Source organism: Camelina sativa, chromosome 9 (assembly GCF_000633955.1).
Source record: "Camelina sativa cultivar DH55 chromosome 9, Cs, whole genome shotgun sequence".
NCBI lineage: Eukaryota > Viridiplantae > Streptophyta > Magnoliopsida > Brassicales > Brassicaceae > Camelina > Camelina sativa.
In genome coordinates, this window is record NC_025693.1 from 6,766,426 (window position 1) to 6,767,085 (window position 660).

General features: G+C 34.4%; 1 protein-coding gene across 1 annotated transcript in view; it reads left to right on the plus strand.

Annotated features, from left to right (window-relative positions):
- LOC104710646 (RNA exonuclease 4-like) overlaps positions 1-435 on the plus strand; it is a gene marked incomplete at its 5' end in the record, with an annotated part of 2,421 nt that extends 1,986 nt beyond the window's left edge. The window contains one exon of the mRNA XM_019230249.1: positions 77-435. Within this exon, the coding sequence (XP_019085794.1) occupies positions 77-317 (241 nt within the window). The remainder of the gene's footprint in view (positions 1-76) is intronic.

A 660-nucleotide genomic window follows, 5' to 3' on the forward strand; every position in this document is an offset into this window, starting at 1 on the left:
CTAAACTACTTGAGATCAACGAAACGAAATGTCTAAATTCAAGATTATATATTAATAAATGATGTGTTTATTATAGGTATGATGTTCATTATGGGATACAAGACCCGTATGAAGATTGTGTAGCGATGATGAGGCTTTACACGAGAATGAGATATCAGAAACACAAGATTGAAGCTTACCCATTAGCCGCCGATGCTCAGAACCGTAGCAACCAGGTGGCTTGGAGGCAGAGCGAGGTCGAGAGGATGTCTCCTAATGAAATGCTCTCCATCTCTCGTTCAGACTATTACTGCTGGTGCTTGGACTCCCTCGCTTAATTTTTAAACCTATAGGGTATACTTATTTAAGTGGTCTCTCAAAATTAGTAATTCTTACAACTTTTCCATAGATTTTTAATTTAGTAGTGTAACGTCGAATAAGCATTGATATGATTTTGTAGTAGTATCTAAATTTGTATGTGTGAGAGATACATATAGATTGTAATTGTACTTTGCAATAATGCTTTGATCTCAATTATTAATTACATGCACGATTTTCTTTTGGTATATATCACCTATTCCCTCTGTTCCAATTCCCTCTCTTCCAATATATCCCTCTGTTTCAAAATATAGGATGTTTTAGTAGAAACACACATATTAAGAAAAAGTTACTTTTAAAAAG